Below are 27,026 nucleotides of genomic sequence, written 5' to 3'. Positions count from 1 at the left end.
AAACTTTCACTGTGCTTTTTTTATGACACTTGACAGCTACAGTGTATCCTGGCACAATAAGGGAAAATGAACAATAATTTTATCAAAAACACTAACAATGTATTGCCTTTGTGATGTGATATAAATGCATTTATTAAAATAAATGCAAGGTGTCTCAAAAGAGCTCTTTCCATTTGAACAACCTAAAAGCAAATGAGCTTTTCTAATACTGTTGGCACTAAAACAACCTCCACATTAACCATCTCTTTGACAACACACTTAAAACAGAAAATTCCAGCAGTATCTTATCAATAAAATACACACTGCTGTGGACTAAATGTAAAGTCTATTGCTCCAAAAGTTTCCACACACCCAGAAAAGATTACACATATGTGCTGACCAGGGGAAGTCAGATCAGTTCAGACTGAGAAGTTCGGGCAGAGAAAACAATGTCATATGTACCCTCTGTAGTGTCTAGGAAAGCAAAAAAATTCCTGGTACTCTTAAACAAAGGAACGACACATTTTTAGTCCAGTGTAGCGGCTTGAGATTTCTTGAGACCGTACATGCCATTATTTTAAGTCATAGGACACCCTGCCCTTACAAATACAATTTAAATACAATTATTTCTTTTAACTTAAATGCATAGACTGTAATATGGGCTACATCATAGTTAAAAAATGGTCTGCACTTATATAGCACCTTTTAACCTTAGTAGTTCTACACTGTCTCATTCACCCGCACACTCACACACCAATGACAGCAGAGCTGCCATGCAAGGCAGCTAGCCTGCCATTGGGAGCAACTTGGGGTTCAGTGTCTTGCCCAAGGACACTTTGGCATGTGGAATCATGTGGGCTGGGAATTGAACCACTAACCCTGTGATTAGCAGACAACCTGCCCTACAAGCTGAGCCACAGCCACCCAAATAACCAACACCCTTTCCTCAAGCTGCTGCTTAATAACTTAGAACAAATCACAAATACACTAAATGAAGACATGAATACATTATATATATATGGTTGAATCACAGCCATCTCTCATTAAACATTAAGAAAACAGAGTGCAAAATCCCATTACTATCCATAGCCAATTAATCACACAACCATTACAAAATGTTATAAATACCTTGGTCTTACTTTCGACACACATCAAACATACAAAGCACATTTTAACAAACTAGCGAAAAAAATGTAATACAAAATGATTTGTCTTTAAGAAAATACGTCCTTGTCTTTCACAAACTGTGGCTAATATACCTTAATTCAGTTATACTGTCATCTATTTCTTAGTCTCTTTCTACTGAAGATGCTCAAAATCCTATTATCCGAATTTATAATAAAGCTCATAAAATACTTTTTGCTCTTCTTCTTTACACCCATCATTGTTTGGCTTCACAAAACTCAAATTCCCTCAATTTTGAATTTATATTATCAAATTCAAAATAGATTATATACAATACTCATGCAAGACAATCACAAATTACAAGGTCAATCACTAACAAATTAAACCCTGTAGCCTACCAAATGTTAAGAATAATTACGGTAGACATAGATTTTTCATAATTTTACTGTAATTTGTATTTCTATCAAGTTAATTGTCATCATTGCAAACATTTAAACATTATACACTCACATCTGATGAACAATCAATCATGTAAATATTCATCTTCTTCACATTTGTTTTCTCATCAGTCTTTTCTGTTTATCTCCCTTACTTTTCTGTTTTTCTTTGACTCTCCGTTGCTTTTATTCAATCTAAAAACACTGTTTTTAATCTTTAAACTAGATTTTTTTGTTTTTTTTTAAACTGAAAGTGGATAATGACTAGGGCTGTCAAGCGGACAAATAGTATCATAAAAGTCATTTTACTGCATGACTTGTGCCATTTCATGTATTTATAACTGTATGTGAGGAGTAGATCAAGACAGACATGGCTTGTAGATGGATTATTGATATAATATTGCAGTATGGTTATAGAAAGGTTCACACAGAAACGTTAGGGGAACCATCATGCACAACGAAAAACAAACGTTCTATTTCCTTAAAAAGAAAAAAAGAAAAACGTTCCTGGCTAACAACAACAAAAAAAAGAACCTTAAAAGTTCTTTTCTGAGAACCAACAAATGTTAGTTGGATACCAATCTCTCATTCTGCCCCAGCTATCAAGTCTCGTTTACTTCATGTTTGAATAGATGACTACAGACTTTGTGGGTGAACTATCGATTTAAGGACTGATCGGAGTTTATAACGTGCACTGTTACGAGCGTAACCTCTATTACAGCTCAATGTAAATGGATAATAAGAATAAAAGATCGCTGAATCTGTCCATCTGTGTGCAGATATCTCGCCACCACACCCTCCTCCGGGAATGAATGAACACTTTGTTTAGATGGGAGAAGTGTTCTCCAGCGCCCATAATGACGCTGCTGCTGCTTTTATTTCATGTTTTACCCAACTTATGTTTAAATGTATCGTTTATTTATCTGAATGATCTACGTGTAATGCACACATAGCACACAGGTTCATGCGCGCATCCCCTCCGCACGTACTGTACCTTCTCTTCGGCACTGGTGTCAGTCTGCTCGGGGTGGATTTGGGAGTCTCGGCTTTGCACTCCTGGGCAGTGATGCCCGTACTTTCATCCTCTGGTCGTTTTTGCAAATGTCCGGATATGATCCTAAGTCTGTGCTGAGCGTTGCTGCTGCTGCTGTTTGACGCCATGCTGCTTCCGTGTTTGCTGTCAGAGGTCAGCGGGCGGCAGCGCTGCTCATGGAGGGATGTGAGGTAGAGATTACACACGCGACGCGTCACTCGCACCGCACTCCGCCTCTCTTCCCGCCCTGCTCTACTTGTTATAATACAGAAGACTTTTACCGAAATATATTCATAAATCATCCAATTTCAATATTTTTTTTTTTTTAGAATTAGCCCGTTTTCGCAAAATGAAAAAAGTGCGTCGGTAAATGATAACTTTAAGGTAAAAAGTCATAGGCTAATTATGAGATTTAAAAAATCATAAAGAGATACTAAATCGTCATTTTGAAATAAAAAGTCATAATTATAAGATTAAACGTCATAATTATGATATTAATGATTAAAAGTCATAGGGTAAGAGTGATTCTGATCGGAAAGCTCAGCTGTAGTATCAGAGCAAACAAAATGTTTCCTTTCTGTTCCCTAAAGGGTTCTAGTGCGTTACCTGTGCCCTTCTAAGAGTCATGTGACCGTGAGAGTGACCCAGACATGTGCTAGTGTGCCTCCTGTGGGAGAAGGGTATAGCTGCAGGCAGTGCTAAAAAAGGGGCGTGTACTCCAAATCGCCATTGAAGATATAGGGAGCCCCTAACCTAACCCTTTCCATAACCTTAACCTTAAGTGGAAGTGACGCCCCCTTTTTGGAGTAACCCCGCCCCATTTGAGAGATTCCGCCCCCCCACTTGGAGGTCTCCAGCCTGCAGCTATACCTACTTGTCCTGAGGTTCTGATGATGTCATCACAAACCTCTACACTCTCCATTTTAAGTGCTGCGCTTGTAAATAGAACATGTGGTACATTCCTTTTACAACAATGGAAAATGACACATTTTTGTGTTCACTGAGGTTACGGAATGGAATGCTTCATTGGAAAGTGCTGTGTTACTATTTTTTTGACATTTAGCAATTGTGGCAGCCTCTGCTATGCTAATTAAGCACCAAGATCATATACAGTATATACCACATAAACACATCAATCTCTTTGTGAATCTTGGACTTATATGATCCCAGTTTTCTTATGTGTGTTAACAGTTTAAGATTAAGGAATGACGAGACAGCTGTAGTGACGATAGATTTATTTGTGCATGTTGTTGAGGGACAAAGAATTTCGAGTTGTGGTCTTTTCAAGGAGCTGCAGCTTCTTCCAGATGAAATGATTGTTTCCTCCAGGCCTGAGCTTAAAACTCCCAAAACAAAGTTCTGTAATGCACTGACTGCAAACAATTAGAGTCGGAGTGTATCACAGAACTTTACTTGGAAAGCCACAGTGCTGCACACTAACCATCCTTCTTCTCAATGAAACTCCACCCACGACCTTCCATGAGAAACAGACAGGTTGCATTTCTCATCTGTACCACAATGCATGTCACAGTACCATCTCTTATGACAAATCTCTTGTGTGTACAGTATATAGCAAGTATGGAATATGGAATAGTCTTAAAATAAAAAGCGATTAGACTGGGTGATTAAATGATAAAACATCATTCAGGCAGTCATACTATGTAGGAATCCCTATGTAGGGGCCAGGCATTAATGTTCTCTTTGTTAATAGTTTATAAAGGGGTCCATTATTGACTAAAATGCAATTATTATATGGTTATATCAACATAACACAAAAAGGGTGACTTGTGGTCATGCAATACTTACCAAATAGTGGCCCATTTTACCTAATGTTATGAATGCTACCTAATTTAACAATTATTCAACATTAGTTACCTATGGAAATGTTCCTTAATGTAAAATGGGCACACATGAAGCATTTATTGATGAGTTGCCAGCATTAGAAACATATGTACATAAAGTTCAGTATGGTTTAATGGTCATCAGGCTTTATTATATGATAAAGGCTGTAAATGAGCATGAAGAGCTGAAAAGTGTTTTTGCAGAGAACTTTAGGTAACTAGGATTAGGTAAAACCATTCTTTAGACATCAAGCAAGGAAAGTGACAACTTAAGTGACTCACGACATTACAGCAATGAATATGAACACAAAATGACATAATCCCTCATTTTAATCTAACTATAAAATCTACTTTTGCTGCATTGTGAAAAGATCATGAATTGGGTCATTTGATGTTTTTGATTAATATAAGGATAAATACTTGTATTTATTAAGCATTTATAACATGTATAACATTATAACACTTTATTACATTTATAACATGGCCATTAAAGTTGTCCTTTTTATTCATGTTGTTATAACTGCATATCAATGATTTATAATGCATTTGTAAATGACTTATTAGTCATAAATTAACCCCTTTATAAACCCTTTACAAGGGGGACATTAATGTAAAGTGTTACCTAAGAATTGAAATGATGCATAAGATGCATAGTGCTGGAAACTTGGACTGATTTTTACTCACCCATGCACATACGCCACCAGCCCCAATGAAACCATATGTGGCCTACAATGCAGAAACAGATGCCTACTAGCACACGTTTCTATGCAACAAGTAAGTGCATAAAAAAAGCATTACAGAAAATAAAAAAAAAGGCCAATTGTGACACTGAAACAATCACATTTTATATGGACTTGTCCCATTCTGTCTATTTGCACAGTTGTAAAGTTACAACTGGGGCTGCCGATACGTAGAACAGATGACGTGTCGAAAAGAGTCGAAATTTGGAGCAGTGCAATACTTTATCAGAGCAGAATGTCATCCTGGAATACATCAACATTTCATTCTCAGTTTAACACACTTGTCGAATTTCACAATGAACCACATTAAGACAGGGGGAACTGAAAAAAGAAAAGAAAAAAAGAAAAAAAGTAACGTGAATGTCATATGTCATGCATTTACATACAACTTTCCCCTCAGACCTTTAAGTAACCATGTTAGTTTACACAGGACAACTTTAATTCTGGCCAGCGTTAGCTACTTTACGTCATCAGGAGGTGAAGATATCAGAGTGAGGAGATGACAGTGTTTTATAAGCATAAATGCACGGTCTGTGAGTGTAATGCACACTTGCAGAGGAGAGAAGGAAAGAAAACAATGAAAGAAAGAACATACCTGCTGCAACTCACGAGACATTCGACACACTGTATAAAGTTCAATGGGACAGGAGACGCTCTGTCCAAACGCATTCCTGTCGCTGTCAAAAAGCGCATTTTTTCCTCAGGAATTGAGCAGATGACGCTCTTGCAAACTGTTGATGAGGCGCATTCACGCCGCGTCCGTCCGTGTAGCAGCTGGAAGAATGTCGACGTGGAGCTGCCAATCGTGCGCGCGCAATCACGCACGCGCTTCGGGGGAAGAAAACTACATTTTGGTGGTTTAAAGACTGGGGGCTGGCTGCAGTGGTTAGTGCTGGAGCTACTTTGAGCTTAATAAGTGATGTAATGAGTCTTATTAGTGTCAGGGTAAGGTTTTTGTTTTTGTTTGTTTGTTGTCAATTTCTATATAAACCTGTTAAACATTTCTATTGTCATTAGAAAAAAGATAGGGTACAGTTTAATGAACACACATTAAACCTATAGGATGGCTTGTTGTACCACTATAGCCTATGGGGTAAGTTGTCACAACCTGTTTATTGACACTGATTTGTTGAGAAGAATACATTTTTGACATACTGTACTACTATCTAAAGGCCATAAAAGGCCATAGAATATATCTTTGTTCATGTTCTGGCCATAAAAAAGACACAAATCCTCCACAACACCTGTATTAAAAAATTATTATAGACATTTGTGCAATAAATTAAACAGTAAAACAATTAATGATACAGCAAAAATGGAAAACAAACCATATAAAAATACACAACTACTGTTTTGGTCAACAGAATCTGCAATTAATAAAGTATATACAGTAAATAGCCTTCAACCAGTGTTGGGAGTATTCTAATTACTTTTTGAGTCAAAAAGTAGTGTAACACGTTACCTTTTAAATTCTTGTAATTAGATTACAGTTACTGGCTTTCAATTAATGAATTGATTAATTATTTAATCAGTTCTTTTTTCTGAAATAATATTATTCATGCAGAATACATTTATAGCATGAATTATGTTTATATACTGTATATGTAGCAAGTCATTGTTAGGGAGAAACATGTGTTGCTGTGTGTGTATGATTCATAAACTAGGAGGAAATATAGACATTATTTAATTCGAAAACACTGAGTTAAGTAATTCGTAATGTAATTACTTTCCCCATTAAGGAATCAGTAAAGGAATCTGATCATAATTGTAGAGTAAGTAACTACAAGTAATTTGGACTTACCCAACACTGTCTTCAACACATGTGACAACTTGTTCCAACCAGACATTTATAAAAAAAAAAAAAATAATAAAAAAAATACCCTTGTCCCGAGAGCACAGTTAAACTTCGTTGATTTATCTTAATGTATGGCAGCGTGCTTTTATTGTGTTCACTTGTTTACCCAACAGCTATTAAAAAAATATATGATTAATGCAGTTTTAGTTTGGAGGATAGAATACACACAATGATCTCGGTGTTTGAAACTAACAAACAAAACACTTAAATTTGTGCAATTGGACTTGTCACTTAAAACTTTATAGTCACTGAGAACCATGTAACAATTAGCCCTGGTCACCCCTATTTTACAGGGTACGCAGACTCCATATAAACTACACTGAGAATACACAGAATATATGTGGCACTGAAGTCTCAGAATGATTTAGGTGTCATGATATACTTAAACTCGGGTGTTTAAACAACAACTGTTTTTTTTGTTTTGTTTGTTTTTTCTTTTTTTTTTTTTTTTTTTTGGAGATCATTTCAAACTTTTAAAACATTATCTGTGTGGACAGATCGTCCGCACACAGGACAACTCTGTGATTCATCTGTTTAACCCAAGCTAAATAATGTTACTTTGGTTTAATGTTTTGTCATTGTAAACTTTTGCATTGGTTTAAATGGTTAAAGATTTATACTGTGACAAAACGCACACGTGACCCTGACAAAGAACACGTCTGAACAGTAGGGGTCGCTAGCTGACAGGTAGAGATGCGGGTCATGCAGGTTAGTAGCGCCGTGTGCTTTAAATGTGCTCCTATTTCTTAATTATAAAGGCACACTGTAATGGCCAAGGTCATAGGTCACAATAGTTTTTACACAATAGAGACCACCTCCTCTTGATTTCCTCTGTAATCATTTGCAGGGGCGGATCTAGGGGAGGGGCCACAGGGGCAAGGGCGTAGATTTTGCTTGAACATGGGGGGGGGGGGGGGGGTTGCAGCGTGAAGCATTTACATGTTTCCATTGATCATTGTATAAATATTGGGGGGAGGGTCTACGCCCTTGCACAGGGGCAATGACACCAGCTGAAACCTGATGGCAGCTCACTCCCCACAGACGCAGAATGATACAGGCTTTACTGATGAGGTAGCCCATGTCTGCTAGCTGGAATTATTTTTATTTTTACAATATAGATATCTGCATTGGGTATCTGATAGCTTAAAGGGATAGTTCACCCAAAATGAAAATTCTCTCATCATTTACTCTCCCTCATGCCATCCCAGATGTGTATGACTTTCTTCTACAGAACACAAAGATTTTTAGAAGAATATCTGAGCTCTGTAGGTCCATATAATGCAAGTGAATGGTGGCCAGAACTTTGCAGCTACAAAAATCACATTAAGGCAGCATAAAAGTAATCCATAAGACTCCGGTGGTTAAATCCATATATTTAGAAGCGATATGATAGGTGTGGGTGAGAAACAGATCAATATTTAAGTCTTTTTTTACTATAAATCTCAACTTTCACTTTTACATCTGAAAGTCACATTTGGTGCCTATTTAGTTTTACTTTCTCATCTGAAAATGAAAGTAGATTTAGAGTAAAAAATGTATGTAGACCTACAGAGCTGAAATAGTCTTCGAAAAATCTTTGTGTTCAGCAGAAGAAAGAAAGTCATACACATCTGGGATGGCATGAGGGTGAGTAAATGATGAGAGAATTTTCATTTAACCGGTTTTATTCAAGTCAAAAATATTATTTAACATCACTGAATCAACATGAATACATTAGGTTACACCAGCAAAACTCATTTTAAAGGTTAGTTCATCTAGAAATAGCTCCTTGGGTTAACAACTTTCCACATTTTACAGTGTATGTAATAATTATGTTTGAAATTTCAAATCAGTATGTTACTAGAGAGCCCAGGATATAAAAGTACAGCTCAATGAGGTAGTTATTAAATAAACTGCCCGGTGTGTAAAGATACAGTTCGATTGAGTTGTCGTTAAATAAAGTGTCAAGGTTATGAAAGTCCATTTTAAGGTTCCGCTTTAAAGAGTTTAGTAGGGTTTACGCGTGAGTTGTGTCAGAAGGTAAAAAGGGGCGAATAACGCAATAGCTCAACGAGCGCTTCCTATTGGTCAGCGAGATTTGTGGGCGGGGCATCAAATGACTGGGGCTTTCCGTAAATTTTCATAACTCCACAGACAGCATTTCCTTCACAAGTGTATCGTCTGCCGACGACCGTCAGACATATTTATTTCAAGCATTATTTCATTTCGTTCCGAAGGATTACATACGAATAAATCACATTAGGAGTTACGGCGCAAAAAGGAGAGACTGTCTCTCAGAAATGATGGAAATTGAACTGCCTAAAATGCATCCAAGCCAACAGGTACATTTTATTATGTAATCATTTATTGTGTCGCTTATGACAAATGTTGTGTTCGCTTTTAATTGCAGTCGAAATTACACAAAATTGACCTTTGAACCTGTTTTGTGGGGCATCGTGTGACACCATATAGAGCTCATGTCTTAAATGTGTTACCAAATCATAATGCCAGTGACATTTCAATGGCCTGAAAGTTCCTAGATTATAATAATCGAGCTTGTTTTGAAATGGTTGAAACGTGTTTATCCTGTAGGTGTTTCTTTATCCCAGTGTCTGATCTTGCATTTTCACCCAACATTCTGCATAGTCATTGAAGTGGCGCCGTCCTAAACTAGAAGAAAATGGACATGTCTAAATAAATGTAGAAGCCGTGGTAAAAGGCTAGTAATGTCTTGTGAAGCTGGCATACGGCTAAACTCCTGTCATTGCGCTCAGTAGTTTTTGCGTGTGATCCAGCAGCGGTTGCTCTCTCTGCGCATGCGCACTCGCCGTCAGCGCCTTGCACAATAGCAGGCGGCTCCAATCTGGAATGTGGCTGTTTACTTTGCCCTTGTGTCCTGACGTAAAGATGTGATCCTCAGCTTTAAGAGATTAGTCCCCATCACAGTCTATGGCATTCTTTATGCCCAAACTATAGAAAACAAATCTTGGGTGTTGCTAAAAACTTTTTGGGTAGCCCAACGCTTTATTAAAACTTTTATTGAAAATAAAGAGTAATTGACAAACATTACATAATGCTTAACAGATCAGCAATGCATACACATGTGTGTGAAAACATATTAATCAGGTTTTCACGACATTATGAACTATTTAAATGTACTTAAGGTAAAAAAAAAAAAAAATATCTGTCTAATGTAATTATAACAGAATTTATAATATGGGTTTAATTAAATATATAAAAGAAGTGTAAATAATAGGCTGTAATAATAAAATAGTAAACATTAATACAAGTTATATGGGTCATTGACAAATAAGGTTGTCCGAGGTGATACAAATTAGACATATTTAAAAAATCTGATTTAAAACACGTGTCAAGTTAGTAGACATGTTATCTTTGAGTTCATGTTGTTTTTATAAATTGTCTGAAAAACATTTATAGCATTTTGTAAAAAAAAAAAAAAAAAAATGTAATTACTTTAAAAATGTCATGTGGTGCAACTGCATCAAGTGAAAGGTATTAAAATAGTTTCCTTGCACCTTGAATACAGGTGAGTGTACACAACTTCATCATTCATTTAAAAAAAAGTTTTCAAACATATGTTTCAAGGTGAAAAATAAATATTTTTTTTACAAATATCATGAATTTTTAAGTTCAGAATATCAAGAAGTTTTCTCATGGTTGCACCAAATGACCTGAACCAAATGTGCCTTTTCATTAAAATGTCGACATATTGATATTTAATGATATGATAAAATAATGATTTGTTTTTATATATTCACACACAGTCTTGTGGGTCTAACGAGATCTTCTCTGTTTTATGATTTTTGTCACATGACAACAAAATTTGTTGCACATCAACAGGTTAAAAAAAAAAATAATAATAATAAAATATTATTTAGCACAACTAATGGCAACATTTCTTTTGGCAAGAATTTCAGCTTTTAATGAGACTTTGAATTATTTTACTGTCTGTGGACGGTTGCACTGAATGACATTTTTTACTTTAAGCCCAAGAAAAATATCAAAATGACTGAACTCAGTAACTGAAATCATCTTAATCATAGAAGAAGTGTATTCAAGTAATTATTTTGTGTATATTGCATTTGTAATGCATTTTTGAATAATTTATTAGATGTGGACAAAACAAATGACCCAAATAATACTAATATGCCATATTGAATAATCTGCATTTTGAAATATATAATCATTACAGCATTTATTATATGCATTCAAATACAACTAGAAATAGGATAAATAATACATAATAATAATACAATAGTAAACGGTTATAAAAGTGATATAATATTAATATGCCATATATAATATAACAGCATTATTTATGACATATGTGCTTATACCACTCTTAAAAGCTTTTTATCCATAGTAAAAGTTATTTTAGTATTTTCTTACATTTGAAGTTAAGTCAGTATTGTCTATCAACAGAACAGTTAGGTGATGTAAGTTCACCTGTTTTGGGAACATTCTGGCTGGTGAAATAATAATATGAGGGTTTCTAAACCTGTTTAACTCTGGCTACGTGCAGTATCACTTACCTGGACCATGTGCAGTGAAAAAATAAAAACAGAACAAGGTGTTCTCTTGTTCCTACATTGGTATATTCCACATTCCCGCAGTCTTTAAAGGAACAGGAAGTGAGACAGTGTGAAAAAGAACCTGCTCTTCATCAGGAAACACTGCAGGTTTAATAAACACCTCTCGTTTCTTGTTTCCACTAATGCGAACACCTAACCTGGATAATGATTTCAACACTTCAGCCATTAATTATCTAGTTAGGTGTGTCTTGGATATACTTTTCACTCCTAAATACAATCCCATATATATAGGCATTGACAGACATCGATACTCGCATGCACGCACAGATGCAATACTCTGCCTGATTAGTCTCACATAGACTTATATCTTCACTATAACACATTTTAATATACGACCTTCGACCTTAGTCAGAGACACCATATTTAATTTGATGTGAATAAAAAACAAGGCTTGTTCTTTTCTGGAGTTTCTTTTGCGTTTTACGATTCGAAAAACGAGCAGTTATTTTGTATTTAGGCAATAGGCATACAAGTTTATATCTACTTGATATAAACTCCCCAATTGATGTTATTATGTTTCAATAACCTGTCAAATCGGCAATAAAATCTGACAACAATGTGAAATCATAAAGTTTGCATCTTTGGCTCAAATACGCTAAAAAACGGTATTTTTCAGGCTCATTCATTTAATGCGTTTGCACAGAAAGGTGATTGGCTCTTTTTGAAAGGTGGGACTTTCTTTTCTTCAGCCGCCATAGTGAGTGTTGCTATTTCTCCCATTTATTTATCTACAAATGGCCCATCCTAGCCTTGTTTCATTCACATTAAATTCAACACACCATCTACTATGACTAAAGTCAGTAATCTGTGAAGTATTCAGACTTGCATCATGAGGGGAGGGTGTCAGCAGGCAAAGCACATCACATGAACACATGCTTACTTAGTTAAGGTTAAAAGCGCTGGAGACCATCACAAAACTTAGCGTAAATATTGTTGCTAGGAAACTTTTCCACTCTAAAGATATGTGATTTGAGTTTAATCTGTGTATTATTTGTTTGATTACATATGCGATGCATTTGTAAACAGTAGGAGGAAATGTTTTGAAGGGCCTTTGTAAAGAAATATTTCCACTCAGAGACAACATCCAAACTAAACAGTATCAGGAATAGCTACTCTTACTATTTCTGCAGTGTATACAGTGAATATGTCGCTTCGTTGAACAATTGCTGTGCTAACCATAGCAAAGTTACTAACTAAACTCTGTAGTGCTTCCAAACAGCATGTATTTAGCATGCTAACTTTCACTAGTTAGTACATAAAGAAATAAAAGAGATTTATTTGAGTTACATTGACATGGCTAATTTTGTCGGGTTTGCACAATTCAGCTAGAATCTTTCTACACAGAGTGTTTGTGTTGAGATTACTTAGTAATTTTAAATTAAGAAAACTCATTTCAAACATGTGGAACCACTGTCCATGACTGAATCAAATTCAGCCAAAGAGCTTTTTTTTTTTTTTTTGAGTGTGGAAGAGAGAGTTTCTGTGCGTGCAGGAGGAGGGGGTCTAGCCCCTTCTCGTGAGAGAAGCTAATTTAACAGTTGTATAGATGTTTCATCATCCCTTTGGCTCCGCCCCTATCTGTTATCAGGAGCTGGAGAGGATGTGCGTGACCCACAGGCAGTCATGGCCTGTCGCTCCATGTTGCTGTCTGGAGGCCTCTGTGACGCCAGTAACTGATCCACTTATTTATCCATCTGGAGACCTTGTTTATGAAAGGATTCATTCGTTTCATATTGTGGTATTTATTTATTTGGTAATTTATGTGTTTGTTGGGCCAAATTTTATGGGCCAAATTTATAAACATACTGTTTTGAATAAAAGGGTCAGTTTTATTTTTAGACACACTCATGAACACTAAAATAGAAAATAAATTCTTAGGAAATAAGTAATGAAACAAATTGTTAAAATAATCAAAATAAATAATAATACAACAAATAAAATAATTTGAAAATACTTATATTTCAACACTGAAATTTAGAAAAAAATAAACTGAAAATAAATTATTAATAAATAAATAAAAATAAAATAGTATATAATAATAATAATAATAATAATAATAATAATAAATTCAATACATTGAAAATGCTTTACATTGTAATGTCTAACAAGAACTGTTGTGATGACAGCACTGATGAGTGATTCAGAATTGCAAAAACAAAAGTTGTTTCTTAGAACTGTAGTTCCTCTATTTTATGTATACACTTCTCCTCTGTGGAGTCCCTTGGGCCTTATGATCTGAAATTATATTGGAAGCTGATTTTCTACAGATCTCCAGTCACATGCTCAACATGGTCTTTCATAAACAGAGATATACAGAAGGTTTACGCAGAGCTTACCCTCTGCATAAACTGTATAACAGTTTATCACAGACATTGTTGATTTAATAGTTTTTTAATTCCAACAGCTTTTCATAGGCATGGAAAGACAGAGGCCAAGGTTTTGTAAATATTTTTCTCACTTAAACTGGTAACTATTTTAATTATCAGAATGAACAAATCTTCTTATCTGGTGATGTGTAACATTTTAACCACCAACACTTACTGACTTGCAGTAGAGCTCACCTTATAGTGACTGACCCATATGGGGTTTTCAATGGCGATGCATTTATCTAGAGAGCAGGATGGCCTATATAATGCCGATATACTGTACTATACAACACAAAATTGCTGAAATTAAAATCAACAAATATTTTGACAATATTCTTTAAATTCACTGACACAATATAATTGAAAATAAATTTCATTAAATATTAAAAACAATAATACAAATAATCGTAATAAAAAAAAAAAAAAAAAATGCTTTCATTCCAATACTGATATAGAGCAAAATAAATTATTATTACAGCCAAGTGGGCACGGTTATCGATAATAAAAAAAAAAAAAAAAAAAAAAAAAAAAAAAAGAATGGCCAAATATAGGATTTATAAAACAGATAGTTCCAGTCCTGGATGCTGATTGGTTAACAGCCATGCTTTATTCACGATAAAGCACAGCTCTGACCTCTTCACAGAACCTCTATTTGTATCACTCAGCAGTAGAGGTCGACCGATAGTGGATTTTGCCGATACCAATAACTAAGGTGGTAGGAAAGGCCGATAACTGATAAATAAGTTTTAAAAATCGATTTATAGAATATATATTATGGCGGGCAAAGACAAACTGTCCAAACTGACTAAAATCTCAGATGCAGATTTTTGTTGAACCAAAATCCCAATAATAACCTGAAAAAATTCAGATTTGGTGCATAACACGGGACTAAACAAGTCCGAAACACACTGGGGACTCTTATTTTGAAATGAATAAATGATGGAAAAACTATCGGCAATAGTTCCAAAAAGCAACTATCGGCACGATTAATCGGTAAAACCGATATATCGGTCTTCCTCTACTCCGCAGCACCCATAGCTGACAGTTGTTCTGTACATTTTTATGCTTAATATTTTTATTACATGGTGACCATTTTATAAAAGCAATAAGGCACTCGAGGCTGTGCCGTATTGTGAATATAGTCACGGCTGAAGGGGTTGCAGGATGGCCTACAGGATTTGAACTTTTTATGTCAGTATAGCACGGCCTCTCTTGCCTTATTGCTTAAATATAATGAAGGCTCTATAACATCTCCATATCTGATTCTGATTAAATGCTGGATACAAAACTGGATTCAAAACCATGTTTGGTCATATTTCTGCTTTGATTTTTTTTTTATTTTTAAATTATTAAGGATTGTGCCTTAAATGAATTGAAGTTTAAAGTGAAGCATCTGTTTAGAAATACACACATGACATGATTCTGTGATACATGCTAAATTACAGCAATTTTTCCAGTAATACCTAATTCTTTAGAATTTTCGAAATGCATGGCCTTCTCAATCTCTGTTATTTTTATTATTGCATCAATACCATTGGACTATATGCACTCGTTAAGTGCTGTTAGTCATTATTGTGGTAAAAATGACCCATTTCTCCTTTTTGCGTCTAAATATTATTCTTACTGACTTCTTGTCTACCAAGGTCATGTCAACAAATGCCAGGGACAAGGACACAAACTGTAATTTCTGTTTTCTGCCCATGAATTTAACAAACACCCTGATCTGAGGCATCTGTATAGTTAAAACAACATTGCGGGTGGGGGTTCATTCCCAGCTGCTGATTGGTTAGTTTAGAACCACTGTACTGTATAGGCCTTTATCACAGTCCGCGTGTCGTCACATCCGGCTCCGAATAGTAGCGTAACCAAACATCCACCCATCGATCTGTCTATGGACGATCACAGTTTTTCTAAATAAATTAAGCCAGCTTGGATGCACTTGGCAGTAAACATCAGCCATTTAATGGATTCTTTGCAGTAACACAGCACTTCACCATGTGTTATCTACCACTTTAATGTGTAATAGTATCTGAGCAAGGCGATTATCAGCGCAAAGTTTTCGCAGTTCATGAGGAGCTGCGCGCGCTGTTCAGCTTACTCCCAGAGGATAAATGTGCTCAACTCAAGTCCGAAGATACCGCGTTTAAGTGTTTTAATGTCATTGTTTTCACTATTGCAGCATGCTCATCTCTTGTGAATATAATACAGTTGTAGACACTGGGACAGTTTCATCTCTGTTTTATTTACATTGCATTCGGTCGCAACTCGTGAGTGGACGCTTCAATCATCATACTCAAACCACGAGGATATAACCCCACGTTTACAACGCTTAAACCAGTTAAACCAGTTTCTGTAATCGGACTCTGGGATGGAAACTTTATTTGAAAATGTTTAAATGGATCTTATATCATACATGGAGATTATATAAAGTAAGTACATGAAAGCAATGTGATCATTATCATCGCAAATACTCTGTAGAATCTTCACTCGGAATATACGTTTTATTTTGTGACTTACTGTTTACCCCTGTCTTGTTCTAATGCTCTTTAATGTGTAGTTGTATTATATTCTTGCATTCCTCTAATAAAAAATGTACTTATACTCTGTGAAGTGTTCCCTGTTCACATACATCCTGTTTAAAATAATAAAACAACATGACATCGTTTTTCTTTACTTCATCATCCCTGAGTAATGATTGTGCAGTAAGGTAGGTCTGTTTAGATTAAGTATTTGAGATGAATTGTACATAAAATAGTCCATAATAATTCCACGCTGTGAGCACTGTCATTGAAACAGACTTCAATGGAAGTTGTTTTACGCTACTACGCGAAGCTTCCGCTCTGCGAACGCGGAAGTTTGATAAAGGCCTACTCTTCCAGAGTCAGATCTGTGTTGTGTTCTTCTCCAGAAAGTAATAAAAATGTATGCTGGGTTTAACCACAAACTATAAAATTTCAGTATGCAGCAGTTAGTTTGGGAATACATGAAGGAAATTCAAAGAGAAGTGATGGAAATCTGTTTTGTGTTTAAATATAAATGGTTAATTGATGATTTAGTGTCATGAACTTTTTTTAATCAACATCAATATTTATGGTTAATATTTTTATATGAATATAAAAGGAAAAGTGTGTATTTTAGGTGCTGTAGTGGTCGACCGATATGGGATTTTTAATGGCCGATGCCGATATCCAGAGAGCAGGGGGCTGATAGGCCGATACAATGCCAATATATAAATATAGTAAATAACATAAACATAAAATTGCAAAAAAAAAAAGAATAATAAACTCTTATTTAGCACTGTATTTACTAAATTTCACACAAAATTTGTAAAAAGGAATCTAAAAAAATAATATTGTATTTTAAATGGTAGATAGCAGTTTCTTCAGATTTCTGTTTAGTCATCAAATTTTAGTCATTTATTTGCACATGAAGAAACTGTTGATATATTTTAGGAAGAAGGAAATAACAGTACACACAGTAGTCCAGCAATCATGAATGGCATGTTAGCAGTCGCATTTATTCAAGAAATACTGAATCAAACCAATTGTACATACAGTGCGTAGTGAATAAGACATTTACTAATAGCTTTTACCTTGGGCTGCATCGAAAAACATAGGCAGCTGACTTGCTACCTTGCTGCCTAATCAGTTAATGGCTTAACTGTCATCTGTTTTGAATGAATGGAACTCTTAAGGAAACTGGTCTCCGAACAGTTTGAAAAGCACCTTATTTTCATCTTACCACCAGAGGCAGCATTTTCCTGGTTTCGGACACAGCCTTGAAGTTTCACTCACATGCTTGTACGGATCCAGCGTGAGCCTCAATCTCCTGACAGTTTAAACAGCCTGGATTGCCTGCTTAGATTGTTACGGAGTGACCATCATGATTTGTGATCCTGAAGTTTTGATTCTGGCTGATAGAATACGCACATCAGAGGAAGATATTAGATGAGCGCTCGACGGGAATAAAACACTGGATTTTCATGAGGTTCATGAATTACATCTTTTTAAACAAGATATAAATTTACAGTTGCCGATAATTAAAAAAAGTCAGAATATCGACCGATTTATTGGCCTCGGCGATATATCAGTCAACCACTACTCTGTAGAAACGTTTTTCACCATTTTTAATAACCTTTTTGCCCTCACTAGTTCATGTAAACAGTTCTGCGGTGTGACAAATTCACATGGTGTTACACTTGCACTGATGCCACAGTGTACCATCCCAGACTCAAGCTTCATAATAACAGTGAAATACCACATTGTTTTTTATTCAGTACAGTTGTATGTAGAGTAGTAATATTCACAGATAGCAGAGGTATTCGGCTGAACTCAGTGGTGAAGTGGCTCAGACTATTAGCCCAGGCCAGGGGCTGTTCAATCAGATGGAACACAACAGACTGGAACCGGACACGAGGATCTCGAGACACATATTTCCAAGTTGAACATCTTTCCTGACAAAGCATTTAAACAACTCATTGCTTAATCTGAGAAACGCTTATAAGACAGCAAGACGCAATGGCCAAGCACCTCCACCAACTGTAATGGGCTGTTCACACCGAATGCTTTTGCAACCATCCATTTGTTTTTCTTTGTAAGTGCACCAGACAGACATCTTTGTTTCACTTTGTTTTTGTTTATTCAGCATCTTGTGCAGGAGCGCTGTTTTTTAGATGATTTGTCTAATTAAAAAGAACTTTAAAAAGCATCTTGAGACACCTGCTTTCAGTTAAACTGTATTTGTTGCGCTGTGTCTAGCCTTTTTTAGTACAAGAATGCATTCGATCTTAAGTCATCTTCAGTGCTTGGCAAACATCCAAAATACGAATGCCCAGTTTTAGCATTCAAATGTGCATTTTTTTTCTTAAATTTGACAAATATTCACATTTTAATTTGACAGCCCTAACTCCCACACACTGACACACAGTGAAGTGTGAATAACGCAATCGAGTTGGTCTCCCTACACTCTCAAACTACTTAGGTCCTATATATTTGCATATATCTGAATATTTTGCTACCTTAGTTTTTTAAATATTGTTTCTATACTTAAAATCAACAACTTTAATTAAAAGTTTTATATTTTTCCATTGTTTTTAATGCTTCATGGGCTTGTAGTTTGTTCCCTCATGAAAGACATTAAGTACACAGCCTTGCACCTTTTTTTACTTCAAATTAAAGTTTGTGATGTTGTGATTAACCTTGGAGCTGGTTGGTTTGGTTCATGGCTTATAACTGTTTTATGAAAGATTTTCTAAAAAATCCCTATGGGATGGCAGAAAAAGTGGGTGGGTACTGTTGCATTCTATTTAGTGCAATGGTTCCCAGACCTGTCCTGGAGGCACCCCAACACTAAACACTTGGTATATCTCCCTAATCAAACATGGAGTACTCCGAGATCTGAAATGGGTGTGTCAAAAAAATGGAGACATACAAAATATGCAATGTTGGGGTGCCTCCATGACAGGTGAATGAGTGGACAAGTGAGCGGTTTCGAACAGTATATGCATGAATGTGTTAATTAGTGTGATCAGATTTGAAGATCAGATTTGAAAAGCAAAATCAGATTTATGTGTGAACAAAGCCTATTATTCATCTCATCTCTGTTATTTCTCTGTAGGATATGGAGCTTATAGATATCCTTTGGAGACAGGACGTGGACCTGGGAGCAGGGAGGGAGGTGTTTGACCTCAGCTACAGACAGAAGGAGGTAGAATTGCGTCGACAGCGTGAGCAGGAGGAGGAGAAGCAGCAGCAGCGTTTGCAGGAACAGGAGAAAGCTCTGCTTGCACAACTCCAGCTGGATGAGGAGACTGGGGAGTTTGTGCCGCGGACTGCACCTGCCACCAGCGCTCTGACGCATGCGAACACGACAAATACCGAAATCACACAGGTATGGATGCACAAATCCATCCAATCACAGAGCTGACAGAGAGGCTTGGGCGTGTCTCAGCTTATATGTATCATATGCATACACATACACATCAACACCAGGGCAACGGAGGATCTGCCGAATCTATCATAGATTAGAGTGTCTATGATAGATCTTTGCAATCTATCATAGACACAATCACACATGGAGATGTAGGTGGTCAAAAGGCCGCACCCTCCCCTCGTATTACAGGGTGCAGCTGCCTAGTTGCTTGGTAACTGCAGCTATGGCATGATTAATTGAACTCAGGTGGTTAAGGTTTCTGTGTAAATGCAATTCTATGAAATGGAAAACAAATAGGCAAGCAAACAACCCCGATAGAGCTTGCCTTGGACACTAAAGCTAGTTCGATCGAACATCAAACCGTTTTTCGGCTAACCAAGCCCAAATTTTTACTGCTCTGTCATTAATCAGAAACAACTAAGAAATTAAGAGGTCTCTTTTGTGATTTTGAGAAAACAATTGTCTGTGATTGCAGATATTGTATTTTGCAAGCTTCTCCTTTAATTTGACCTTTGTTGAATACCATGACTAAAGCTAATTTTCTTATTGGGTCCAAATTGCCCTCATTATGGATTCAGACCTTTTTTGCAACTTTCTAGTAAAATTATTGGTGGTTTAAAGCTTAAGTATGTAAATCAAATCTCTTTATTGTCACTCAACCATAAACACAACAGTCCAACAGTGAGTGAAAATCTTGGGTGCAGTTCCAAGCAACATAGCAGTCATGACAGTGATGAGACATTCTGCGACACTAGCACCATTGAATGGAATTGCAAAAATAAACACTGTTTTCAAAACAGCTTTCTGTATACGCCCCTTATCTGCCGTTGATCGAACGAACAAATAGCCCCAATGTTGGTGGGGTGGGTCTAAATAGGTCGCTCAAAGCACACAGGATTTTTTATAGTGCCACAGAGACACAGTATTAGAGAAAATGGCTTACTTATAGTTGTCTCTGCATATTAAGCTGGGAAATGAGAAAGTATGTTAACACTGGAAAAAGTTACATACTTCAGCTTTAAGTAAATAAATAAAAAAATGAAATAAAAAATGAGAAATAAAAATAATAAAATAATTTATTTTTTATTTTTATTAATGCATACATTAAAAGCATGCAACAGAAAGGCCAGAAACATACTTTAAGCAAGTACGCATAGAAATCAAATACATCTGGATAGGAATCTGTACAATAATATATTTTTGCTTATTTATTTTTACCTTTGTTGAATACCGTAACTAAAGCAAATTTTCATATTTCGCGCAAATTTTCAGAGACAGTAACGCAAGTATTCAGTACTATTGATGTTTCATTTGTGAACGAATCTTTCTTTTTGAACAAGTCTTTTAAGTGAACAAATCGTTCTTATTCACCTCCATGCACTGACTCATATTTCTTGTTCACTGGCCTCTCTTCCTTTTGAAGACAATAAGCTCTATTTTGTAGAACGAGACATCTCTGGTGGCTTTTTCATGACTGTAAAGACTGATTATAGCATGAGCCGATAGCATTCCATTACAGGCTGTGAAGGAGCATATCATTGATTTTACCCACTGAATGAAAACGCCCTTCACTGAACCAGTCGTGTCGGCCATTTGAGTCTAAACGAGATGAGACATCTCATTCATGAACGAACTGAATGTACTAGTAAACTCATTTGCGTTGCCCAAAATGAATGAATCAGGCGTCTCGTTCATGAACTAGGATCTGCTGACTGGCTGAGGGAGAGGAGGAGGCAAGTCGTTTGTTCAGTTCGGCAATCTTGTTCAACAAGAAAAGGGTTCGGATAAATTATGAATAAAAGTTACTGATGACCACACATTGCAATGAAATATGGAACTCATAATTTTTTTTTAGGCTAGTATTGTTGTCTTACAGTGTGTGTATAGCTTGATAAAAAGTCATGCTCAGCAGTTCACAATATGACAGATATGCTTTGTTGTCATTTGTGTGGAAACGCGCATAATTAGAATTGTTTCGGTCTTAAGTTACCCTGTGCTTTTGGTGTAATAACTTGTTCAAAATTTCAAAAATGCTGATTTGTCGCCAACTACTGGCGCAAAGGCATAATTTGCAAAAAATGGTCAATAAACGAATCAATGAACAAATCTTTTTGGTTCAAAAGACTCAAGTGACTGGGCTGAATTATAATCGCCACCACTACAGAGTACTTTACACAAGTACGCAGATGTGAGTGCTTGGCCAACGCATCTCCAACATGCGGGCTGGTTGAACATGCATAATGTGCGTTCTTGCGTAACTGTGGCGGTAACAAACCTCAGTACTCCAGGGGGCTATAGAGTTACCTTCAAAACTCTGTTCCATTAAACCGGATGTGTTAGTAATCAGGTAAGTTGCTATACATATATTGACTTTAACTTACTTGCTTAGCAAAATTCTCTTCAAACTATTGCTGTGCCATGACAATAGGTGATTTGAAAGAGAAAACCCACCGTAAAAGCGTTCTATGAATTCCGGCCTGAAACATTTAAAACGCAACAACACATGAAATCGAGCTTGTGTAGCAAAGTATCTGTATTCACATACTTGCATTCGGGTTTGTTTTGGCCTTAACGTCGATATGTAACCAGTAGACACTCTCACCTTCATTATAACTACATTTATCAGTACATGAAATACATCCTGTTAATCGTTCTAACTCACATGTTGTTAGGAAACTACTTCTCTCTGAATAGTGCTTATTCAGGTTTACAAAGTACCAGCATTTACATGTATGTTTCCTGCTTTGTGTATAGATGCAATGGTTTTATTTGGATGTATCTGACTGTGTACGTGCAGAATGGGGCATTCGCTGAGGAGGGAGACGCCATGTCATTTGATGAGTGCATGCAGCTCCTAGCTGAGACTTTTCCCCTGGATGAGCCAGCAGAGGTAATTATGGGATATATATCACCCTTTAAAACACTTCACACCCCATAGCAACAGAACACCTACTGTATACATGTCAGTGCACTTGAGTCTAATTGTATCTCTATTCTCTGTTGTGCATGTAGCCAGCTCCGCCTTGCCTGGATCCCTCGATTCTCCCTTCCACAGAGCTTATGATGCCCCCAGACATGACCGGCTTTAACCAGAATCCTTTGTTGCCAGGCTCTCTGGATCAAGCCTGGATGGAGTTGCTCTCACTCCCAGAGTTGCAGGTAAGCCCCCGTAAACCAGAGCCCACCTAACACCCTGGAGAAAGTCTGAGAAGATGCCATTAGCTCTAAACATCACCCCATATAAAGCTAAAAACAGTATTCAACACATTATACAAACCTATTACGGCAAAATCACCCATCCTAAAATTGATAGTTCACCCAAAAATGAACATGTTGTTCCAACACAAAAAGAGATGTTACCATGTTAGTTTCAATCACTATTCACTTTCATTTCTTTTTTTTTGTTTTTTGTTCAGTGAATGGTCACTGAGGCTGACGTCTCTTTTTGTGTTCCATGCAAGAAAGTACATAGGGGAGAGTAAATGATGACAGAACTTTCATTTTTGGGTAAACTATCCCTTTTAATGTCAACATGAAACAGCATTCACAACTAATTTTACTACTGTTATGTGACGTTTTTCCAAGTGAAACACATTTAACTAATCAGTGTAGGGTGGTACTTGATTTTATCCATTAGGAATGATTGGATTGTAAGTGTCTCTTGTGTACCAGAATTGAGCCAAATTTGAACGAGAGAAAAAAACAAAAAGGCTTTAATGGCTATAAAAAAGTGCTAAAATGGCTAAATTGCTATTTGGCTGTGGGTTAGCAATATATAATAGCCCATGCAGCCTTGGTGACATGTACCGTAAGGGAAAATCGTTTCAGATTAATCAAGCACAATAAGACCAAGAACATGTATTAAATGAGGTCCATTTTGATTTCATGTTGAATTGACATGTCAGACAGAGACAAAAACTATGAGGTACTTCTTGATTCACTTTGGTTTTTACCACATGTGGTTTAAAAGGCGTGAACAACCCTGTTGCTGAGCAACAACCAAATTACCCTTTCAGAGCTCATACTGCGGTTTTACTAGTGACTCAGGAATGTATACTTCATTTATTTTTGTTTGAATTTAACAATTTGTCCGTCTATACACTCTGACGGGTCATAACTACAAATAGTATTTTGTAATCCATCAATGAGTCCAACTAGATTTTTGAAGAAAATGTGAGTGTTGCTTTTCTGTGGAAAAACTGGCCACCATGGTGCTAGGATGTTGTTGGTGGTTGCTAAAGTGTTCTGAGTAGTTTTTGGCTCATTGCTCAAAAGTCAAAAGAGCCCACCTCCAAGTCTTAATTATATTATGGTCCATTGTATTATGGTCTATTGATATAAGTTGGGTTCTTCCTTCAAAGGGTAAACTTTTTTCCTCGTGCCACTTTGTCTTGCGCATGGTTGAGCGCTCAGCCTCAAGTATACTTGACGCATGGACACTGCAACTTCATGATAATCTTTTAGCACAGTCAATGGCAGGCACATGAACCTGTGATGCACAAAGACAGACTGTTTGCATGCCTTGAAAAACTAGGCTGCATGCAGACAGTCTGCGTGTTCTGTGCCAGCAAAAATTGCATCTCACGCACGGTAGCGGCCTAATAGCAATGCTTGCCTTAGCAAGCGTCAGGTTTATTTATCAAACTCGCCACTAATGATAGTTTAATCCCAACTCACATTGAAGCCCCATTTTGTGTCATATAGGTTTTCACATGTATTATGCTGTTCATATAGTGTTCTTTTATTTTTTTAGCAGTGTCTGAGCATACAGATGCAGGACACGTTGGATATGGATGGATTTATGAACACAAGCCAATCTTTAGAAGTACAGGACCCAAACTACAGCCAATACCTGCCTGGGATAGACCATCTCTCCTCCACCCACACAGAGGTGTGTCCTCCTGAATACATCACCACCTACGATGGATCGTTCAACACTATGGTTTCACCCAACCTCAGTCAGATGAGCCTGAACGGCCCAGAAGTGAGCTCAGAGTTTGGATCTGATGAATTTTGTAATCTGTTTCATCCTGAAATGGAAGTTAAAGTAAACAGCGGCTCTGTGACCTCTGATGGAGGAAATATGGTCAGCCAACTTGCTGAGACTCCCAGCGATCCTCCTGTAAACCCCATGGATCTTCAAAGCTTCTCTCCTGCAAACTTCGGCTTGGAAAAACCAGAAACTATGGCAGAATTCCTGGATTCTGATTCTGGGTTGTCTCTGGACACCAGTCCTCATATGAGTTCTCCAGGAAAGTCTTTGCATGGAGACGGATCCTACAGTTTTAGTGACTCAGACTCAGAAGATATGGATGGTAGTCCGGGAAGTGCAGAGTCAGATTATTCTGAGATATTCCCGCTGGTTTACAACTGCGATGGTGCTCAGCTTTCTCTCTCAGATAAATCCATGGTAGAACCGCAGGAGATGAAAGTGAAGAACCCAAAGATAAAGCCGGCAGAGGCCAGTGGCTACTCCAAACCTCCTTTCACCAAAGACAAGCAGAAGAAACGCTCCGAGGCCAGGCTCTCCCGTGACGAACAGAGAGCAAAAGCCTTGCAGATCCCCTTCACTGTGGATATGATCATCAATCTTCCTGTAGATGATTTCAACGAGATGATGTCCAAACAACAGCTCAATGAAGCTCAACTCGCCCTCATCAGAGACATCCGCCGTCGAGGCAAGAACAAGGTCGCTGCGCAGAACTGCCGCAAGAGGAAGTTGGAGAACATCGTGGGCCTTGAGTACGAGCTGGACTCGCTGGAGGAGGAGAAGGAACGCCTGATGAAGGAGAAAAGTGAACGTAGTACCAGTTTGAGAGAGATGAAGCAACAGTTGAATACTCTGTACCAAGAGGTCTTCAGTATGCTTAGAGATGAGCAGGGCAGGCCTTTCTCACCCAATGAATACTCCCTTCAGCACACCGCCGATGGCACGGTTTTCCTCGTTCCTCGCCTTAAAAAGACTCCGGTTAAGAATGACTAGATCTGTTCCTTCTTCTCTCCCCTTCCATTCTTGCTTCTATTTTTTGGTAATGCTTTTCTCTTGCTAACACCGTGTCCTAATGAGGCACAACACGATAGCAACAAGTGATAAAAGCTATGTCTTTGTCCTAACCAGCAATTATCACAATATATAAGTGGTAGAGCAATTAGTTGGTCACTTCATGCTATTTCTTGGTCAGTTCTATCTTGTTTCTATTTTTTTGTGGCATTGCGCTGGTTAGCCCCACCTACCGTGAAATCTCGTGGTCAAAAATCCTGTTCTGCATATCTGTGTTATATTAATGATGTGTTCCATTCAACTGAAAAGTTGGAATTTTCCAACTTCCTACTTTGAAAAGTGCAATAGAACGCCACTTGATGTCGCACTTCCAACTTGGAAACTCTGTACACCTATAGAATAAATGCTAGCAATTCAACATAATTTGCCAACTTGGTTCCAGTTTTGTTTACTCGCATGTAATTTTCCAAGCATCTGGCAATGGAATATCTATATGGTTGAAGATCAAAGACGTCAAGTCTTGCACATTCAGCTTGAAATGGAACGCAGCATAAACTTTGAATATGTTCTGATTGGCTGCAATTGTCACATCGCGCTGTTTCGCATATAGTGCATCACGCCTGGTTAGGATTTGGTGCAAGTTTTATGAAAAAGAAATACTAAATAGGAGTGTATTTTGCTTATGTACATCAACTGTTGAAATGGCAGAACTATTATATAAGTTTTGCATATTCTGCTTTCCTAATATTCTTAATATCTGTTTGATTTTGTACTCCTTTATATTTTCTCTGAGATTCTTTTACCTACCTGGTTTGTAAATACATTTATACTTTATTTGCTATTGAGATGGACAAATGTACTGTATATAAAAATAGATTCTACATTCTTGTATGCTAATAATTGTTGTGACCCTTTTAAGTCTGCACTTAAGTCAGTTTTTATATCTTAATTTACAATTCTATTGCTATTTTATCTCTGGACTTTATGGCTTTATGATAAATAAATATTTAAAACAGTGATGTCTTTGGCAGTTGTTTTAAATGGTTGACTAGTTGTTTTATGATGAGAAGGTGAATGGAGCAAAGAGGAACTGGATATTAACAATAAGGAAGTAGTCTTAAATAAT

The 27,026-nt window shown here is 36.9% G+C and overlaps 2 protein-coding genes across 3 annotated transcripts in view; one reads left to right on the top strand and one right to left on the bottom strand.

Annotated features, from left to right (window-relative positions):
* Positions 1-3,104, bottom strand: part of LOC127447415 (alkyldihydroxyacetonephosphate synthase, peroxisomal-like) — a 72,924-nt gene extending 69,820 nt beyond the window's left edge. Inside the window, exon 1 of the mRNA XM_051709288.1 lies at positions 2,536-3,104. Coding sequence (XP_051565248.1) covers positions 2,536-2,876 — 341 coding nt within the window. The 5' untranslated portion in view covers positions 2,877-3,104. The remainder of the gene's footprint in view (positions 1-2,535) is intronic.
* A 6,037-nt stretch (positions 3,105-9,141) lies between these two features.
* Positions 9,142-26,919, top strand: LOC127447416 (nuclear factor erythroid 2-related factor 2-like). 2 transcript variants are annotated; one of them, XM_051709290.1, is made up of 5 exons: positions 9,142-9,331; positions 19,585-19,857; positions 22,697-22,789; positions 22,912-23,058; positions 24,656-26,919. In XM_051709290.1, exons 1-5 carry the CDS (start codon positions 9,290-9,292, stop codon positions 25,880-25,882), a joined length of 1,782 nt encoding a protein of 593 aa, XP_051565250.1. In that variant the 5' UTR covers positions 9,142-9,289; the 3' UTR covers positions 25,883-26,919. The 2 variants fall into 2 exon arrangements, with proteins under 2 accessions (XP_051565250.1, XP_051565249.1); XM_051709289.1 differs by having other exon boundaries at positions 24,653-26,919.
* The last annotated feature ends 107 nt before the right edge of the window (positions 26,920-27,026 follow it).

Source organism: Myxocyprinus asiaticus, chromosome 10 (genome assembly GCF_019703515.2).
Source record: "Myxocyprinus asiaticus isolate MX2 ecotype Aquarium Trade chromosome 10, UBuf_Myxa_2, whole genome shotgun sequence".
NCBI classification, from domain to species: Eukaryota; Metazoa; Chordata; class Actinopteri; order Cypriniformes; family Catostomidae; genus Myxocyprinus; species Myxocyprinus asiaticus.
Note: the sequence above shows the minus strand (reverse complement) of the source record. Positions and strands in the feature narration are given on the sequence as shown.